The following is a 17,255-nucleotide window of genomic DNA, read 5'->3' as shown; positions in this document are numbered from 1 at the left end:
AATGTAGCCGAGAAAATATTTAATTTGATCTTAATGTGTCTTAACAGTATAACTTAGTAAGCTCAGAATATCATGTACGGATGTAACAGACACTGCTTCTATTTAATGTCACTTGTGGGCCATGAATTATTTTCAACCTTTAAAGGCATTCTTTGTGAAACCATTCTGGAAATCCATTTGGTTATCAGTTGTTAGAATTCTTTTAAACTTCATTCAGAAATTAAAAGTGAGCTTTAATTTCTTAAATCTAAAAATCTATAGGCAATTATAAAAAAATTTTTATTAATATTATTAAAAACAACTTAATATTCATATTCTTGATTTTTTTTGCAAATGCATTGGACACATTGTTAATATAATATAGAAGTTGATGGTTCTTTCTCGGGTTATTTTATAAAAAGGGAGCTGGAATATTAAGCAGTTCTTTGTAGTAAGATAGTTAACATGGATTTTGGGATGTTAATTCTCCTCTGTTTTATAACATTCAAAGTGTTCAGATAGCTAAAGGTGATTGACATGACTAAGACTAGGGAATGTTGAGTGTTGTTTTCTCTTATTTCACGCCTCAGGACGCGTTGACCTGGGATGAGGAGGAGAACAATGAGGTATATAGGAGTCACGGCGACATGTTGCTGGCCAATCACCTCGCCTAGATCGCTGCCGCCTCGCCCAAGTCTGACCCTCAATCACACACACACACCACATTATCTTATATCAATATAGCCTCATCTAACTTCATATTATATTGGGGAGGGGAAGAACACCTTTACTAAAGAAAAAAAAACCCCACAAAACTGAAAAAAAATAAAATGGAGAGAAATATCTGTCCAGTGCTGGGCTTGTACTAACCTGTGTTGTGTGATTGGGCTGTGGTCAGGCATGTGCTTGGTTTATTTTTGTCATGAAGCTTTTGTCACATACATCCTGTTCATTTAAAAAAATTAATGAGGATTATTCATAGACAAATTGTCATCAGTAGATCATCTAATATTTGCAATGATTAACAAAATATATATACTGCAATAAAGCTTAATTCCCCCTAAAATTCATACTATTATCAGGCAAAATGAATCACATCTGTGGATATAAAGTAGTTTAGCATGCAGGAAGACCTGTAAACTTTTCTGCATGTACAGTTAGTTGATGTATGTGAAACAAGAGCTGACTCTCTGAACTTTTCTGCATTATTGCATGATCTGTATCTCTGAATTCTCTCCCTTGGACTGTAAAATATCCAGTCGTTTCTGTTTAAGTAGACAGTAATTCTAGATTTAAACAAATTATATTGGAGATATATCATCTGTTGCAGTTTCCATTCAGCTTGGTTTTTTTTTTTAAGTTTTATTTGCTATCTAATGCATGAATTTTGGTGAAAAAGCTTTGAATTTTATTTAATTTGTTAATTCTAATGTTATTTGACCCATATTTGCTGTAAAAGGCACCAGAGAAGAATGTGTAAATCAAAGAAATTTTCTTCAGTTCTGTAGCAGGATTTTTGGCGAGATTTAACCAAAATGTGCTGATTACAACAAATATGGTTATCTTGTTTGATCTTATAAATAAATTATGTTGTATTAGCTAAATTATGCATGGCATGAAAGAATCATATTAAAATTGAAGCTTTTAAATCATAAATATAGGTCTTAGACTGTAGGCTAATAATAATCTGTGTTTAATGCAACAAGTAAAATGACAGTGTTTTGTCATGTGTAGGAAATACTGATGTAGCGAAAGCAGTCAAAAGTTCAAACGTTTAATACCTTGATTATCTATATATCTTTGCCTTTACAGGACTTTTTTCTTTCTGTAACCCAGAAATGTAGAGAACCCTGACAAATATAAAATGTATAGTCTAATAGTTTATGTGTTATGTGTATCTGTAGGCAAACATAGAACTAGAGATGTAATCTATGATATGATGTATATTATATTTGTTACTTTTGGGTTTTATTTTAGTGTGGATTTTCCCAAGAACTTCTTATTTCTGTGTAGTATACATTGTACAGTGTAATAATTAGGATTACACCTTACTTGGAAATATTTATATTTTGATGATTCAGTATGATTTATTGATGGTTATATAAGTAATACAATAATTATCTGTATATTTTTATGCATACTGGAAAATTTTTTAAATTCCAAAAAAAAAAATTTAATGTGGAATTTACTATATAAAGTGTTTAAAGAAATAATTTACTTCAAGTTCTTCTATTATTTTGGGCCACGGATGTGCTTGCATTGTTGGTTGGAATGTAATCAGATTTTTAACATTTTTATATTGCAGCAAAAGCGTTACACTGAGGTTGGAAAACGAGGACTGTTGGATCAAATCCACAAACTCCAGAAGGAGGTCAAGGATCTACAGTACGAACTTCTGACGGTGAACGAGAGACGGGAAATTCAGGAAAGGAAGTACGAGGACCGAAAAATGAAGACCAAGGTCAAGCTGATGAGAGCAAGGTGAGGTCAAGATCTGGGTGATTAGAATGTTTGAATCAGAGTGACGTGCACAATAACCAGAATCATGCTGGGATACCAGAACTGTGTGTACAAAACTCTGTCAGATGCTGATATTTCCAAAACTTAACTGTTATTTTCAGTTACTGTCTCTTTCTTTTAAACATATTCAATATAAAGTTTCAAGTTATCTACTTGTATAGAAAATTATGTGACACCATAACAACTGCTATAAACTGGTTCCCCCATTTCAGGACGTTTAATGCGGGTTGTGTGGAAGAAGGCCAGGAGTTTGTAGTGTATGTTAGTTTTCAGTAGTCGGACACTCTCAAATATAATGCAGCTCTCTCATTGGTTGCTTCAATTTCTCTCTGCTGAAGTTCAAACTCTTTCAAAAGAATTACCTCTGCTTTTAATCTGTATTGTATTTTTCCAATAGTTTAAATTTTATAAACAGACAAACATATAGTATTTTGCATTTCTTATGTGAAACAATTAAGCCAACCCTAAGATTGAAGGATTTAAAAATTTTCAAAATAGTTGTGACCCAGATTTTCCTATAGCAGCCTTTTCTGTAGGAAAGGATAGAGAATCTAACTTACTGGAATCAAGATAGATAACAGGAACCTTAACCAAATTTTTAAATAGATGTAGAATTGTTTGTCATCGCAGTTGTTAACCTCCAGTCTTTGTATTGGATATACTATTACATGTACCAGGATCAAGGGTTTTCCTGGGCAGCAGTATTTGAATATGTTTGAATGATGTTTTTTTATATTTTGGTAGTTAACTACTAATTGAAATAACTTTTAATTAAATAGGATTATAAAGTTTGTAATACTTACATCATTTTTTTTTTTTGAAATCTTGATAATTTTATTATTATATATTTTTCAGTATAACTCCTTGATATCAATGACTTTTTGAGTTTGATTGTTTATGCACAGCTAAACATTTTATTGTGAAGCACAATACCTTGCAGACAGAATTCTATGGATTTCTGTGATAGAACCATTTTAACAAGTCCTTGGACTTTCGGTTGAACGTAGCTATCTTTTTCTTGCATCAAATCAAGTTAAAAATGACGCGTTTTCAAGCGAAATATGCACCTATTGCGTAGTCTTAGCTCAACAGCCAGACAAATCTTGTTGATTTCAAAGAGCCATGGCTGAGTGGCCAGCAATGAAATAGACAGGCCTACATCACATTGCTTTTTGACACAACTACCCAAAGTCCAAGCTCTTGTTATAATGGTTCTAGATTAAAAGTTTTCTCTGCTTGTGGTTGTGTTCTGTAAAGTGTTTACAACTTCAGTGTTTATATTTTTATTATGTAAATGTTTCTTTGTAGTGTGTATAATTGGTTAATGTTGCAATTTTAATTTGATCAATGTTGTAATCCAATTTCCATCAACTCATTTAAACACTGCCTTTTGAGGATAAACAAAACTTATTCAGATAAGTGATCAAATAAGATGTACAAAGATACTAATTCTGCTTGATATAATGTGAATAATGGTGACACATATTTTTCTGTACAAAATCTACACCAGATTTTACACTGGAACCTTGATGAACCTTATACATTGACTGAGTGAGTTGTTAACTGATAATTTTTGTTTCTATACAAACAGGGAGTTTTACTCCAAGGAGAGAACGCGGATGCAGGAGCAGCTCCGCCAGTACGACGACGATCTGAGGCTGACAAGATCCACGCTCAGGAAGGAGATGGACTGGAAAGAGAAAATGGAGAAGAACTACCAGACCGTTCTCCGCGAGAAGCGGGAATATCTCTCACAGTACGTACACTAGTTACCATCTCACTCACGTCTCACGAGATTCTAAGACACCACTATAAAGTATGACTGATGTTTTATCACATTCAGTGACATACTGTGTTAAGGAAAGGTCAAGGGTAAAAAATCCTAGTCCTGGACTATGCCACAAACTTGGTAAAGTTATGGAAAATGAACAATCATCAAATTGGCCCTGAACCTAAATTATGCTTGACATTTATATTTGACTTTGGTCACAAACATTAGCTTTTTTTCATGCATAGCTCAACAGTTAGGAGATTTAATTTTACAGGTAGAATGACTTGCCAAAAATAAATAGTAATCATATGCCTTTGATCATCTGGGAATAAAAACGGAAATCAAGATTGAACTCATTCAAGTTATTGAGGAGGGTGCAAACTGTCAGAAGTTCAATCCACAAACAACTTCAATCATAAATCATGCTTGTACCTCAGACACAAACATTTGACACCATTAATGATTTCCAATGATCGACATTAGAAAGTAAAAAAAAAGAAGTGTACATGCATATTCAAATGATTCAAGCTAAGGGCCCAACAAATTCAGAGAAATAATTCCATGCTCAAAACTCATGCTAAAGGAAAGTTTAACAGTGCCATTAGTAAAATCAGCGTTTACAAATTTGAATTATTTTAAGACAATTGGGAAATGCATTCAAAATAATTATTTGCAGCCCCCAAAAAAGCTAAGTAATAAAACTAGAATGTATTTTGTTGATTTGCAAGGATATGGCAGGTAATTAGTGTTATTCTCTCCCTCCAACACTCATTCTGTGGATATTATTACATCTATAGCAAGTCAAGACCAGTATTACTTCCAGGTCCATTCAGGAAGAATTAAGGTCAATATCAGCTACTTTTGCATTATTCCCTAACATTGTATCACCTCATCACCATTTCCTTTCTGAAATGTCGGTGTTTTCATGACTTCAGTTATACATATGTCTGAATGGATTTGTATCAAAACTTATCTGTATAGTTTAAAGACACATGAAGATCACTTTTTGTATGTCCGTCCATCTGTTTGTGATGTGTGCATCATTTAATTCACATAGCTATTTTATAGACATATTGTGATGTTTTGACACTTTGACATGTTATGCATTGGAATTTTAATCACTTCATATTTTAAACTACAAAAATCTTATTATATTTAAAGCTACTAATTTATCTAGATGATACTTATTTTACTGTCTTATCATTAGATGTTAGTGTGGGCTAGTTTCAGCAGTTTAAGATTTGTTTTAAAAAAATTCTATACACCATTAAGGTTAGAAATCACTTGTCAAGCTTTTAATATGCACAACACAATTAAAATACTAGTTTAATACTGTGTAAACAAATATTTAATATAAATGAATACACATTTCATAATTTTCATACAATTATTCATTATTTAGTGCAGGCATCTTCTGATTGCTTTGTGTATGTCTCCTATGCTGTCAAGGAGATTATTAGAGCTAGTACTTTGTCAAAGAGGGTCAAATTAGAAATATGATTTTGACCTTGGTATAAGTATCGATAGTAACTGCATCTTCAAATGTGCACGATGGGAATGCTTATATGTATCCATTTAACATGTTTTTCCACATTGTGTTTTTTGTTTTTCGTTTGCTTTGTCATATGGGCAATTATAACTTCATTTTTCCACATCAAAGAAACTTATGCAGTACACATGGATTTCTTAAATTCTATAAATGATTTGATTCAAATATAATTATTATCAAAAATGAATTTGAATCGCAATTTGCATGGTAAATAATTTGTCAATTTATCTGATATATATTAATAAACCAACATGATTTACTGCAAGTTTCAGTGAGGTGTTCCTAACCATTGATGACTAAATTCTTTTCTTTGTGGTGGCCTTTTTCAGCGAGTCAAATTTCTTGCAGGCTGTCAGATATGGAGGAAGCCGTACGAGAGAAGACGCGAATGGTGTCCATGCTGCAAGTCCGAACCAAGTTCTTGGAGGAGGAGAATTCTCGCCTGCAAGATCGTATCGACTCTATCACCAAACAGAAGCAGGGATTAGATAAGCTGCTCAAAGAATACAAACTATCCAGTAAAGACGTGCATGTAAGTTCAAGAGACCATATTTTTATCATACTTAAGGCTAAATTATCCGATAAATGTCAAATGAAATATTACCTTACAGAGTAATGTGTAACTGCAAAAATCATCATGACTTTAAAATCACCATCAATATTTGAAAGTTTTATTGGTTTCATGAAATAAAAATGAACAGTCATTGTTCACTTAAGTTCGAGAGAATGAGCATTATATTTCAGATGAGGCTAATGATATATGATATTTCCCTTTGAAGGGTACTACATGCTAACCTCTGTATTGCTATTTGTAGTTGTCTCGCCTGAGTTCAGACAGCCGACCTCACAGCCTGACGGGGGGTACCAGTGGTATCGGGAACAGCGTGGATTCCAGCTGGGTCAACGAACAGGACCCGTACATCGAGCCGTACCTGGGTTATCGCAATACGCAATCCTCCAACATGGTAATAAATAACTACCTCAGTCGAAGCTTCGAACCGCACAGTCACGCTGTCGATTTATATCGCGGGGAGACAGGAAGTGAAGAGTCGTACAGTCGCGAGTTTGATACCTAATGACTCAGTCAACCATTCCATTGTCATTGATTATTAATAATCAAAATGCCATTTTAACCATCAAATTGACGTACAATTTAAAACATTCCATGCCAAATACTGACAAGTATTTCCACCACCTGGTGATTTTATTGAGGCCATTTTTTCTTTTTTTCATTTGTTTTATTGTAGAAAATTAGATTTTTATATATTGTAATTTTTCATTTTTAAGAAATTTTCATTTATATTTATAAAATGTGATAATTAACTTATTTTATGTAGTCTTTTACATGTAGTTGCCTTTTGAATGAGACAATACAACTTATTCATCAGATTCATCCAAATCATTAGTGGTAAATAACAGGCATTTATATCTTTTCATTTGTTGATATATGTATGCAAATGTGAAAAATGCAGTAAGTGATGTGAATCTAGCTGATAAACAAAGAGCACTCGGGCCTCGATATTGTTGTCTGTATGTGCCGGTGTCTGTCTGTCCCTATGAATTTGTATATGTATAGGTCCATTTGTATCTTTGTCCGTCCCATTGTATGTCTCTGTAAAGTTAATATTTGATATCATTGTCCATGGCGAAAATGTGAACCTTTTTGTAGTTAATATTGGTAGAAAAATACAATAATTGTAATATTCAGAGATTTTTTTTGATAAGAGTAATAATTTACGGTACATTACATTGTTGGTTTTTGATCTCTCGGATAGGCTTGTTGTATATGTTTAGTTGGAGTCGTGCAGAGTGTGGGGTTTTTCTTTGTGAAGTGTTTTGTTTTTTTCGTTTTCAAAGAAAAATTTCTACCAATGTCACCCAGAAATGAAACTATGAACAGAGCTTGTAGTTTAGGGGATTGAACAGTCAGTGCAATGCACATGATGAGGATAAAGCTATAAAACTGCTTTCACAGAATTTAATCTACTTGCTTTCGAAGATTTCTAAATACATATTTATTATTTATTTCCTTTTAAAGCAAACCCTGCATATAAGTTATTTGAAATCTTAAAATGTACTGTAGTCAGAATGCTTTCCAGGGTTGTACTTGTTATTGAGTTAATGGTAATTTTATGAAAAATAATTTATAATTGTAGTTAAATTTACAAAAACAAGTGTAAGTTAACCAATTCATTTCTGGTGAAAATGACTATAAAAAAGAGCATTCCTTTTATTTGTTCAGTAGACGTAGATTATGATGTCGTGTAGAGTAGATTTATTGGTTTGTGACATCACCATGTTGTAACATCTCTGTAGCTGTAGATCCATGTAATCAGTAGATACAATGTAGATACAAGTAATCGGTAGGATCATAGAGAACCTCCCTGTCCTCTTCCTTGCCTTTGTAAGGAAGCGACCAGACTTACCCAGAGTTCTGTGTAGTTGTACGTTGTAGTAGAGAGATATCCTTGAGTTTTATATTTCCTTTTTTTTTTTTTTAGATACGTAAACAGAAAATAATCAGTTAATACACATTGTAGTAGATTTTTTATTATGATACATTCCTATGTAAAAGCTGTGATACCGAGTTACAATTTCACCAGATTTATATACTTTTTGGAGTAGATTCCGTCCGCTTGTGTTACTCAATGTTTACGGTTGTCTAGTCTAGCGTGCGAGTCACAGACTCGAGACAATTTTTAATGTTATCTCTGTATCAGATATTTGTATTAATTCTCATTCTGTCAGTCTGTCAGCAGCAGATTGTCAGATGGATCTTTTTGCTTTTCCGTCTTACTTGTCAATACAATTTTTTTTTTTTTTCTGTCTCTCTAATCTGGACAATGTTATATTTATTCCATCTCGCTTGTCTCACAAGATATTTCCACTGGAGGCAGCTGGTCAACCCTCCGAGCCAGTTTGGTGCCTTGTTATTTGTATACCATGCATTTACTGTCATCAGTGAGAAACACCAGAAAACAGTCCATTTGTCTCATCAATGTTTATAAAGAAAATAAAATATTTATCTATTATGTCAACTATTTGTTTTTATGTTTGATAACTAATGTACTAGAGGCTGTCCTCTTCAGATTATGATGCTCTGTGTTTGGATAGTTAGGGCAGTTCTTTTTTGTGGGCTATATTTTTTTGCAGTTCAGTTTTTGGGAGTTGATTTTAATCAACTCTCCTATGCAGTTACTCTGGCAAACCGAAACTGAAACAGTGCTTGGACATAAGCACAAATCATCAGCGTTGACAAGAGTTAGTTCTTGAAAATAATCGATAAATTCGATGTAATGTATGCTGAAGCATTTTTTTAAGGAAACTGTTTTATAAATACCTAAGAAATAGTCAGATTTTAAATAGAACGAACAATTTAGAAGTTTTTTGCAGTCGTATGTATTCCTACGCCAAAGTTGAATATAGTCTCGTTCAACCATCGGCTGTCTCCGAACATCTCTGACAAGCAGAGAGTCAGTCTATATTTAGAGGTTGCATCATCCAGCTATCACGTGACCTGGTATCTCTTACTTGTCGGAGATTAACGGAGACAGCCGAGCATCTGGTTGAACGAGACTAGAGTTCATTATTGGTTGGATCCATACTCTTTTTGAAATATTTCGAATACCGATACATAGTTTGATGAAATCAATTCTATTTTTAAATATTGCACAACATGATTCATAAGAGGTTTTCTCGAAATTCTTTTCGGAAAAGTCCGAGGATTCATATTATAAAAATGTGCGTAATTCAAATAGAGATTATAAACTACTTGCCAAGCAAAATAACATATCGTTGATTCTTAGAGAAATAATAATCGATAAAATCAACTCCTGTCAGTACTTCAGTACTTTGATTACAAAGATACAGAGTCATATAGATGTTTTATATCATATTGGATTACATGTACTGGTATTATACAGTACAAGCTATCAATCTTCAGTCGGGATAACATGTTCTTAGTTATATTGATGATTCTGCCAAAAAAACTTTGCCAAAAACAAAAGACAACAAAAAAATTAAATTATTTTGTATTTATCTATACAATGTCATCAAGCTTACATTATTTCTAACTTCAATATCACATGCTACATTCTGATTGGTTGATTTCCCATTGTCTCTGTGATCAGATAGTCAGTAGTCCTGTGACATCACAGTGCCTAGTGACGAGATCCTCTATAGTGTCTGAGAGCCCGGGGGTGGGGATGCAGTCTCTACAGCTCATCTTTCTTGTGGTGCCTGGGCTGTCGCTTGACCCGGGGGTCTGGTCTGTTGTCCCCAATGAACGGTCGGCGTAAGTCTCGATGTCCATGGAGATCCCAGTAGGCTTTGGCACTGCGCACACATCGGAAGCCAACGTTTTGAGCTGTGTAGTCTGGCTGTAGACCCATTCTAACACAACCCCCAAATTAATTTAATTTGAAATGATATACTAGAAACAAACACTCAAACAAAACACCATATTAAAGAGTTATCAAGACATTTCTGGTTTTGATTTGTTGATATTTTTAATACCTCTGTGCTGTCCTAACAATTCTGTTACAGTGGCCCTCCCTGCTGTCAATGAAGGAACCTCCCTTCACCACATACATCACTTCCTGTAGCTTCCTGTCCACGACTCTGTCATAGTACCTAGTGGACGTCCACTCCCACACATTTCCCAGCATATCGTACAGACCTACAACACGGTGCATTATGCATACATATACTGTGCTCACAGTTGGCTGGCATAAACAACACTTTGTAGTACATATATCACATATTGTATCGACCAACAACACATGGTATTGTAATAGAAAAGGAAGAATATTGAAAACATATGTCTGGACCAGGAATCGAACATGGAACCCCTGTAACTCTAGTCAGGAGCGCTACCACTGAGCTATCCAGGCCGATATACACAGTCCACATAGCCCCAACTACTACATTCCTCCCTCCTCAAATGATCTTCATCCTCGAAGATCACCCTGGGTTCTTCCCCTGGCAGGAGTTGCCCTGTCAGTTCCAGGGGTAGGTCACAGCACCAAACGTAACGGAATGGGAGAAATAATAACGAACCAGACCGGGATTCGAACCCTGGCCCCCTGAATCTCTAGTCAGGTGCTCTACTAACAGAGCTATCTGGCGCAGGTATTCGAACCGGTCTGACTGTCAAATTATACTGGTCATGGCACCAAATGTAATAGCAAAGGAGGAATATTGAGAGCATGTGGCTGGACCGGGAATCGAACCCGGGACCTTTGTAACTTTAGTCAGGAGCTCTACCACTGAGCTATCCAGGCCGATTTCCATGGTCCACATAGCCCCAACTACTACATGTACAGTACATATTCCTTATTAACTTTATTTTATATATGTATAATATTTATGTATCATGAATTGAAGAACCGACAATATCCAAATGAAATTCAATGCATAAATTCTCACCAAATTGGTTCTGTGCCCTGTAGAAGTCAACGGGGGATGTCCCTTCCCAGTGGTCTACCTTTGTGTTACTCTCAGGGAACTTCCCCTACAATGGTATTATTCAGTTAATTTTATTACAGTCTCAAAACAACTCGTATTCATTTTTAAATTTGATATACATGTATTTGCAATGCTTTTCATTGCATGATAATCAGTTACAACAAATGTGGGAGTAGGCAGTAGAATCTGAAAGTTTTTACCTGCCAGAGGTTGGTCCTGTTCTTTTGGTATCGATCACCCCAGGGATAAATTTTACCTGTTTGATGATAGAAAATAAATAATTATTTATTGTGTAACAATTTGACTGTTTCCATGTCCCCTCATCGTGAAATACGCCACTGAACCATAAGACCCCTTCTCAACTTAGAGCTCCCCCTCACCCTGGAGTATTCCCTCTAACTGAGGAGTCCCAATCTCAGCTAAGATTTCCCTTCTCACCCTAGAGTCCCAATCCCACCCTGGAGTTCCCCCTCTCATCCTTAAGTCTTCCCTCTCAACCTGGGTTCTCCCACTCAACCTGAAATTCCCCTCTCACCATGTACATGCACAATGTACATTATGTAGAACCTCTTCTCAATCTTTCAGTTCCCATTTCATCCTGGATTCCCTCTTTTTCACCCTGGAGTCCCATATTTTTCAAGTAGGAGTCCCATCCCTCTTTTATCCTTGAGCCCTCTCTTACATTGAAGTCCCCCTCTCACCATGGAGTCCCATTTTGGATATGAATCTCAATATGGAATTCCCACCTTCACTTTGGAGACTTGTCTCAAATCTCACCCTGTAGTCCTCCACGCGCCGCGAACTCCCACTCGTTCTCCGTGGGTAGGCGTTTTCCCGTCCAGGTACAGAAAGCCTTGGCATCCTCCATGCTGATGTGGACCACGGGGTGGTCGAGGCGGTCCCTGACGGTGGATCCCAGGCCCTCGGGCTGCAGGGAAATACAGAACGTTGTCAAGATGTATTATTGCATCATATACAGGTGTGTTCTTAGTAGATTCACATGGCATTGTCGCACTCTTTTTAACTATATTTATGTTCACTTCTCATATATTCAGTATTATAAGGCAGAAATTTAAAAACACTAAACTTATTATAAGATTTTTAAAATCACTTACAGAAATATTGCACACGGAAATGAATCTATTAAGGAATATAAAATCATTTTCTGAGTTTTATGAGGTGGTTAAATACGGTTGGTGTGATCAAACCCAATGATAGATTTGATCTCGCCCTATCGTATTTGATCACCTCATAATAATCAAAGAATGATTTCTTGACATACTTTTGACACCTAAATGTAGATATCAAACTATTCATATTTTTACATTAATTTTTATTTTGTTTGATTATGCAAAACCCTTCTTGGACCCCAACCGCGTCATCGATGAATTGTAAAGGACTAAACGTTACAAATTTGATTCTTAGTGTTATCAGAAAGACCTGGAAAATGTAAATATTGCATAATTTTTATTGGGATGGAAAATAATGAAAACCATTAGCCGTTATTGGTTAAGATGTGCTGGTCACCTTGTTCCAGGCTGCCCCCTTGACAGGGACCCACCAGGTGCCCTCTGGGACATTCCTGGCCTGATCCCGGGCGGCGGGAGACAGGAACGGCTTTAAGACCCAGCTCCAGCCCTGGCGCTCCGCTGTCGTCACGTACCGCGGCTTGGCCTCCTTAAACTTCCTATTCACAAAAATATGGATAAAAGCAATGTAAAAATTACATATAGCTATATAAACGTAACACTATTTATTAATTATAGTCTCCCGGGCCCCCTCCTCTGATTTCAAAAATCTAGCTAGTCACACCACAATTTCCAAAGATAAGCAGGTTAAGATCGATCTTAATACGTAAATATAATTAATTTTCAGTCAGAATAAGTGTTCGGTTGGGAGACATGTTTTTCCTAACACACCAGGCACAAAACATTGTTTTTGATAGGGGGTCTCTCACTAATAATATCCTGACAAGCAAAGAAAAGGGGTGGGGAAAGTAACTTCACCAATCAAACTCCAATCTGGGGGGGGGGGGGGTATTGCCTCGTTTAAAAAAAAAAACCTGCATGTGAACTAACCTTATTCATAATTTAGCACTGTTAGTGTAAAAAAGAATGGGGTTGTTTATATCTCTATTGTAAATTAAAGAAAATGCGGTTATGTGCCTGTATATATTATTCTAACGTTAGTTGAGTATGAATCCATAGTACGTCGATCTTTAACACTCTACCTTTATATATTTCTAATCACTCTATAAGCATGAAATTTTATCAAAAACAAAAAACAAAAACAAACCACGACGCAGTATAATTTTATAAATGGAGTATGAATACGAACTTTGAAACCATAGAATAAAGCGCTCTTTATTTCCAGCCACAATATAAATATACAAAATCCAATATAAGGATGTTAGATGCTAGTCTTTACTAAGAATATACTACCAGAAGTGAGCATTGGTGATGGGGTGGGTGTCTATGTAGAAGGCTTTGACCTCGGCCTCCTGCATCGGGTACTCGCCGCTGTCAGACTCGGGGTCGTTAATCCCGGTCAGGAACCTCCCTCCCTTGATGACCTTCATGTAGTCTAGGTGGTCATAATCGTGTATAACTAGGAGGTAAAGGACAATGACAGCTAGTGGCAGTTAAAACGACAGTTACAGCTAGTGACAGTTAAAACGACAGTTACAGCTAGTGACAGTTAAAACGACAGTTACAGTGGCAGTCAAAAGGACAGTTAAGGTGGCAGTCAAAAGGGCAGTTACAGTGACAGTCAAAAGGGCAGTTACAGTGGCAGTCAAAAGGACAGTTACAGTGACAGTCAAAAGGACAGTTACAGTAACAGTCGAAAGGACAGTAACAGTAGCAGTCAAAAGGGCAGTTACAGTGGCAGTCGAAAGGGCAGTTACCGTGGCAGTCAAAAGGGCAGTTACAGTGGCAGTCAAAAGGGCATAAAAGTGGCAGTCGAAAGGGCAGTTACTGTGACAGTCGAAAGGACAGTTACAGTAGCAGTCAAAAGGGCAGTTACAGTGACAGTCAAAAGGACAGTTACAGTGGCAGTCAAAAGGGCAGTTACAGTGGCAGTCGAAAGGGCAGTTACAGTGTCAGTCAAAAGGGCAGTAACAGTGGCATTCAAAAGGGCAGTTACAGTGGCAGTCAAAACGACAGTTACAGTGGCAGTCAAAAGGGCAGTAACAGTGGCAGTCAAAAGGGCAGTTAGAGTGGCAGTCAAAAGGGCAGTTACAGTGGCAGTCAAAAGGGCAGTTACCGTGGCAGTCAAAAGGGCAGTTACAGTGCAGTCAAAAGGACAGTTACAGTGGCAGTCAAAAGGACAGTTACAGTGGCAGTCAAAAGGGCAGTTACAGTGGCAGTCAAAACGACAGTTTCAGTGGCAGTCAAAAGGGCAGTAACAGTGGCATTCAAAAGGACAGTTACAGTGGCAGTCAAAACGACAGTTACAGTGGCAGTCAAAAGGGCAGTAACAGTAGCAGTCAAAATGGCAGTTACAGTGGCAGTCAAAAGGGCAGTTACAGTGGCAGTCAAAAGGGCAGTTACAGTGACAGTCAAAACGACAGTTACTGTGACAGTCGAAAGGGCAGTTACAGTGGCAGTCAAAAGGGCAGTTACAGTGGCAGTCAAAAGGGCAGTTACAGTGGCAGTCAAAAGGACAGTTACAGTGGCAGTCGAAAGGACGGTTACAGTGGGATTCAAAAGGGCAGTTACAGTGGGATTTAAAAGGATAGTTACAGTGACAGTCATAACGACAGTTCGTCGCAGTCAAAAGAACAGTTACAGTGGCAGTCAAAAGGGCAGTTACTGTGGCAGTCAAAAGGGCATTTACAGTAACAGTCAAATGGACAGTTACAGTGACAGTCGAAAGGGCAGTTACAGTGACAGTCAAAAGGGCAGTAACAGTGGCAGTCAAAAGGACAGTTACAGTGGCAGTCAAAAGGACAGTTACAGTGGCAGTCAAAAAGGCAGTTACAGTGGCAGTCAAAGGGGCAGTTACAGTGGCAGTCAAAACGACAGTTACAGTGGCAGTCAAAAGGGCAGTTACAGTGGCAGTCAAAAGGGCAGTTACAGTGACAGTCAAAAGGACAGTTACAATGACAGTCAAAAGGACAGTTACAGTGGCAGTCAAAAGGGCAGTTACAGTAACGGTCAAAAGGACAGTTACAGTGACAGTCGAAAGGACAGTTACAGTAGCAGTCAAAAGGGCAGTTACAGTGACAGTCAAAACGACAGTTACAGTGGCAGTCAGTCAAAAGGGCAGTTACAGTGGCATGCAGTCAAAAGGACAGTTACAGTGGCAGTCAAAAGGACAGTTACAGTGGCAGACAAAAGGACAGTTACAGTGGCAGTCAAAAGGACAGTTACAGTGGCAGTCGAAAGGGCAGTTACTGTGGCAGTCAAAAGGGCAGTTACAGTGGCAGTCGAAAGGACAGTTACAGTGGCATGCAGTCAAAAGTGCAGTTACAGTGGCAGTCAAAAGAACAGTTACTGTGACAGTCGAAAGGACAGTTACAGTGGCAATCAAAAGGGCAGTTACAGTGGCAGTCAAAAGGACAGTTACAGTGGCAGTCGAAAGGACAGTTACAGTGGCAGTCGAAAGGACAGTTACAGTGGCAGTCAAAAGGACAGTTACAGTGGCAGTCAAAAGGGCAGTAACAGTGGCATTCAAAAGGACAGTTACATTGGCAGTCAAAAGGGCAGTTACAGTGGCAGTCAAAAGGGCAGTTACAGTGGCAGTCAAAAGGACAGTTACAGTGGCAGTCAAAAGGACAGTTACAGTGGCAGTCAAAAGGGCAGTTACATTGGCATGCAGTCAAAAGGGCAGTTATAGTGGCAGTCAAAAGGACAGTTATAGTGACAGTCGAAAGGACAGTTACAGTGGCAATCAAAAGGGCAGTTACATTGGCAGTCAAAAGGGCAGTTACAGTGGCAGTCAAAAGGGCAGTTACAGTGGCAGTCAAAAGGACAGTTACAGTGGCAGTCAAAAGGACAGTTACAGTGGCAGTCAAAAGGGCAGTTACATTGGCATGCAGTCAAAAGGGCAGTTACAGTGGCAGTCGAAAGGACGGTTACAGTGGCAGTCAAAAGGACAGTTACAATGGCAGTCGAAAGGACAGTTACAGCTGCAGTCAAAAGGACAGTTACAGTCGCAGTCGAAAGGACAGTTACAGCGGCAGTCAAAAGGACATTAACAGTGGCAGTCGAAAGGGCAGTTACAGTGGCAGTCAAAAGGACAGTTACAGTGGCAGTCAAAAGGACAGTTTCAGTGGCAGTCAAAAGGACAGTTACAGTGGCAGTCAAAAGGACATTAACAGTGGCAGTCGAAAGGGCAGTTACAGTGGCAGTCGAAAGGACAGTACTGTGACAGTCGAAAGGACAGCTACAGTGGCAGTCGAAAGGACAGTTACAGTGGCAGTCAAAAGGGCAGTCACAGTTGCATGCAAGTAATAAATAAGATACAACAAAGCACAATCAATTTAGGCACACAATTGTAAGCAGTGAAACGTGTAAACCTCATATCTTTTGACAGACGTAAAGTATGTCAAAGGGTTGCAGTGTTTTATTATTCATGAGTGTATAAGAAAGAATATATAAGATTAATGCAGTTCAATAAAGACTCATACCATGTAATTCAATTTCTGGGCCCCTAAAATATAATTAAAGTATAAAATTCTTACTTTGTGAGATACTCTGTGGGGTCACTACTGGTATCAGCACAGAGACCACCGCAAGGAGGATTCTCCGAGTCACGGACATCTTGTTGGGGAGAAGGCGCGCGACAGCTGGCGCCCACGTGGACAGAAAACCGATCGAACTCTGCCCATCGTCAACTCTCATCATCGCCATCAAATAATCAATTTATTGGGTGAACATGCATCAAATCTTGTATTTTAACTATTGTAAGCACGAGAAAACGTTGAAAGCGACGAACATACCAGTAACTAAGTGACAAAAATTGAAA

At 37.6% G+C, this 17,255-nt stretch overlaps 2 protein-coding genes and 1 non-coding gene across 26 annotated transcripts in view; 1 reads left to right on the top strand and 2 right to left on the bottom strand.

Moving 5' to 3' along the window:
• Positions 1 to 8,851, top strand: part of LOC105346661 (myosin-2 heavy chain) — a 42,645-nt gene extending 33,794 nt beyond the window's left edge. For 18 of the 24 annotated variants that reach the window (XM_066080456.1, XM_066080463.1, XM_066080462.1 and 15 more), the window contains 7 exons: positions 570 to 605; positions 2,285 to 2,460; positions 2,712 to 2,756; positions 4,091 to 4,255; positions 5,094 to 5,114; positions 6,168 to 6,351; positions 6,635 to 8,851. In XM_066080456.1, coding sequence (XP_065936528.1) covers positions 570 to 605; positions 2,285 to 2,460; positions 2,712 to 2,756; positions 4,091 to 4,255; positions 5,094 to 5,114; positions 6,168 to 6,351; positions 6,635 to 6,895 — 888 coding nt within the window. In that variant the 3' untranslated portion in view covers positions 6,896 to 8,851. Of the gene's footprint in view, positions 1 to 569; positions 606 to 2,284; positions 2,461 to 2,711; positions 2,757 to 4,090; positions 4,256 to 5,093; positions 5,115 to 6,148; positions 6,352 to 6,634 lie in introns of all 24 variants that reach the window. The other 6 variants (XM_066080470.1, XM_066080452.1, XM_066080467.1 and 3 more) reach the window with 5 other exon arrangements.
• Positions 8,852 to 9,840: 989 nt separating this feature from the next.
• LOC105346660 (inactive C-alpha-formylglycine-generating enzyme 2) lies at positions 9,841 to 17,155 on the bottom strand. The gene is made up of 8 exons (XM_011455338.4): positions 16,972 to 17,155; positions 13,727 to 13,892; positions 12,813 to 12,972; positions 12,063 to 12,213; positions 11,486 to 11,541; positions 11,247 to 11,331; positions 10,335 to 10,497; positions 9,841 to 10,211 (listed from the first exon to the last, which is right to left on the bottom strand). The coding sequence occupies exons 1-8, from the start codon at positions 17,138 to 17,140 to the stop codon at positions 10,034 to 10,036; spliced, it is 1,128 nt and encodes a 375-aa protein (XP_011453640.4). The 5' UTR covers positions 17,141 to 17,155; the 3' UTR covers positions 9,841 to 10,033.
• On the bottom strand, positions 11,030 to 11,102 carry Trnas-aga (transfer RNA serine (anticodon AGA)). The gene has a single exon. It is a non-coding gene; the product is annotated as a tRNA-Phe (tRNA).
• Positions 17,156 to 17,255: the final 100 nt, after the last annotated feature.

Source organism: Magallana gigas, chromosome 3, assembly GCF_963853765.1.
Source record: "Magallana gigas chromosome 3, xbMagGiga1.1, whole genome shotgun sequence".
Taxonomy (NCBI): domain Eukaryota; kingdom Metazoa; phylum Mollusca; class Bivalvia; order Ostreida; family Ostreidae; genus Magallana; species Magallana gigas.
The sequence above is the reverse complement of the archived record's forward strand: the minus strand, read 5'-3'. Positions and strand labels throughout refer to the sequence as shown.

Coding starts and splice junctions, on each gene's coding strand:
- LOC105346660 (XM_011455338.4), bottom strand. CDS start 17,140: ATGGCGATGATGAGAGTTGACGATGGGCAGAGTTCGATCGGTTTTCTG. Junction 12,973..13,726: donor ATCACCAATGCTCACTTCTG/GTAGTATATTCT, acceptor TTTTGTGAATAG/GAAGTTTAAGGAGGCCAAGC. Junction 10,498..11,246: donor CAGGGCACAGAACCAATTTG/GTGAGAATTTAT, acceptor ACCGTGTTGTAG/GTCTGTACGATATGCTGGGA.